The following is a 1,178-nucleotide window of genomic DNA, read 5'->3' as shown; positions in this document are numbered from 1 at the left end:
AAGGGGCGTGGAAGGGCCAGTCCTTCCAGTACCTTCAGGAACATAAACCAAAATCTGTGAGGAGGCCTGAAACCAAACACCACTCACCGATAGGAAGTCCCAAAACATGTTCTGTTGAGGGCAGTGCAAAGCGGAACCTCCTGGTGTTGTGGGTGATTTGCTGATAAAACAGAACACAAAGGCAGGCTCTGTCAGCTTCCTAGAAGCCGCGCTGGGGAGCCCAGATGCCTGGGAAAGGAGCCCCAGTTGGCGCTTTCCCAGGTGCACACACACACACACACACACACACACACAGTGGCAGTGGGGAGGCCTTGTATGCCTGCCCCACGACCCTGCCTTCCCAGTTCAGCACCTTCCCCACCCCTCTGCCCCCCTCTCGTTTACCTGCTGACCGTGGGCTGACCCATTACCTCTTTCTCAATCAGGGGCAGCGGATACTTGGTCTCAGGGTTCTGTAAGGTGACGGCAAGCTGCCTCCTCCTTGAGTTCATGTTCTTCAGGGCCAACAGAAGCACCGTGAGCCCAATGACGGCGACGGCAAGGAGCAGGGACGGGTCCTAGCCAGACACAATGCGAGCAGGGCACCTCAGGTCCTGCCTGCCCTTGGCAGGACCGTTCTCAGGCACACAGGAGCCTTCTCCACACCCGAGGCATAAACGCTGGGGTGGGCCTGAAAGAAACTGGGCAGAGGGAAAGGCCCTAAAAGAGAAAGCAGGCCGAGTCTAGGGGGCACCCAGTGGGGACGGGGTCAGCTGCAGGTCAGACAAGGTGGCATGTTTCAGGCTGCCTGAACCACGCCAAGCAGATGGCTTGGGAGCGTTAATGTTGCCAGGCCTTCCCTGCCCATCTTCCTCCATCCTCGCTACAGCCAAGGGTGCCATCACGGGGAGTCCCCTCCTGGAGGTGGCGTGGTTGCTGGCATTGCTTCTTGCATACAATTTGGACTGAAGGCCACAGGCCCCAAGGACAGAACTGCAGAGGGAGCCTGGGTGTGGCGTCCTCCAGAGGTGATCTTGGCTGAGCGGTAGGCAGGAGAGGGCTCGCCTCCCTCGCTGCATCCAGTTTAGGCTGGGAGCTGGGGTGCTGGGAGATCTTAGCTTTTCGGGTCACCCCAACACCTCCAAGGCGGGAGGAGACTGAGCACTCCCGGGTCCAAGCTCCCAGGCCTCCGCCCTGCC

The 1,178-nt window shown here is 59.6% G+C and overlaps 1 protein-coding gene across 2 annotated transcripts in view; it reads right to left on the bottom strand.

The window, feature by feature from the left end:
- Positions 1–1,178, bottom strand: part of LOC102753061 (NADH-cytochrome b5 reductase 2) — an 8,499-nt gene that overhangs the window by 6,914 nt on the left and 407 nt on the right. The window contains exons 2-3 of one of the 2 annotated variants that reach the window (XM_015568604.1): positions 411–557; positions 88–160 (exon numbers count right to left, since the gene is read on the bottom strand). In XM_015568604.1, the coding sequence (XP_015424090.1) occupies positions 88–160; positions 411–491 (154 nt within the window). In that variant the 5' untranslated portion in view covers positions 492–557. Of the gene's footprint in view, positions 1–87; positions 161–410; positions 726–1,178 lie in introns of those variants that run through there. The other variant, XM_006770924.2, reaches the window with a different exon arrangement.

The sequence above is a fragment of the Myotis davidii genome, unplaced genomic scaffold (assembly GCF_000327345.1).
Source record: "Myotis davidii unplaced genomic scaffold, ASM32734v1 scaffold1185, whole genome shotgun sequence".
NCBI classification, from domain to species: Eukaryota; Metazoa; Chordata; class Mammalia; order Chiroptera; family Vespertilionidae; genus Myotis; species Myotis davidii.
This window is presented reverse-complemented; position numbering and strand designations above follow the sequence as displayed.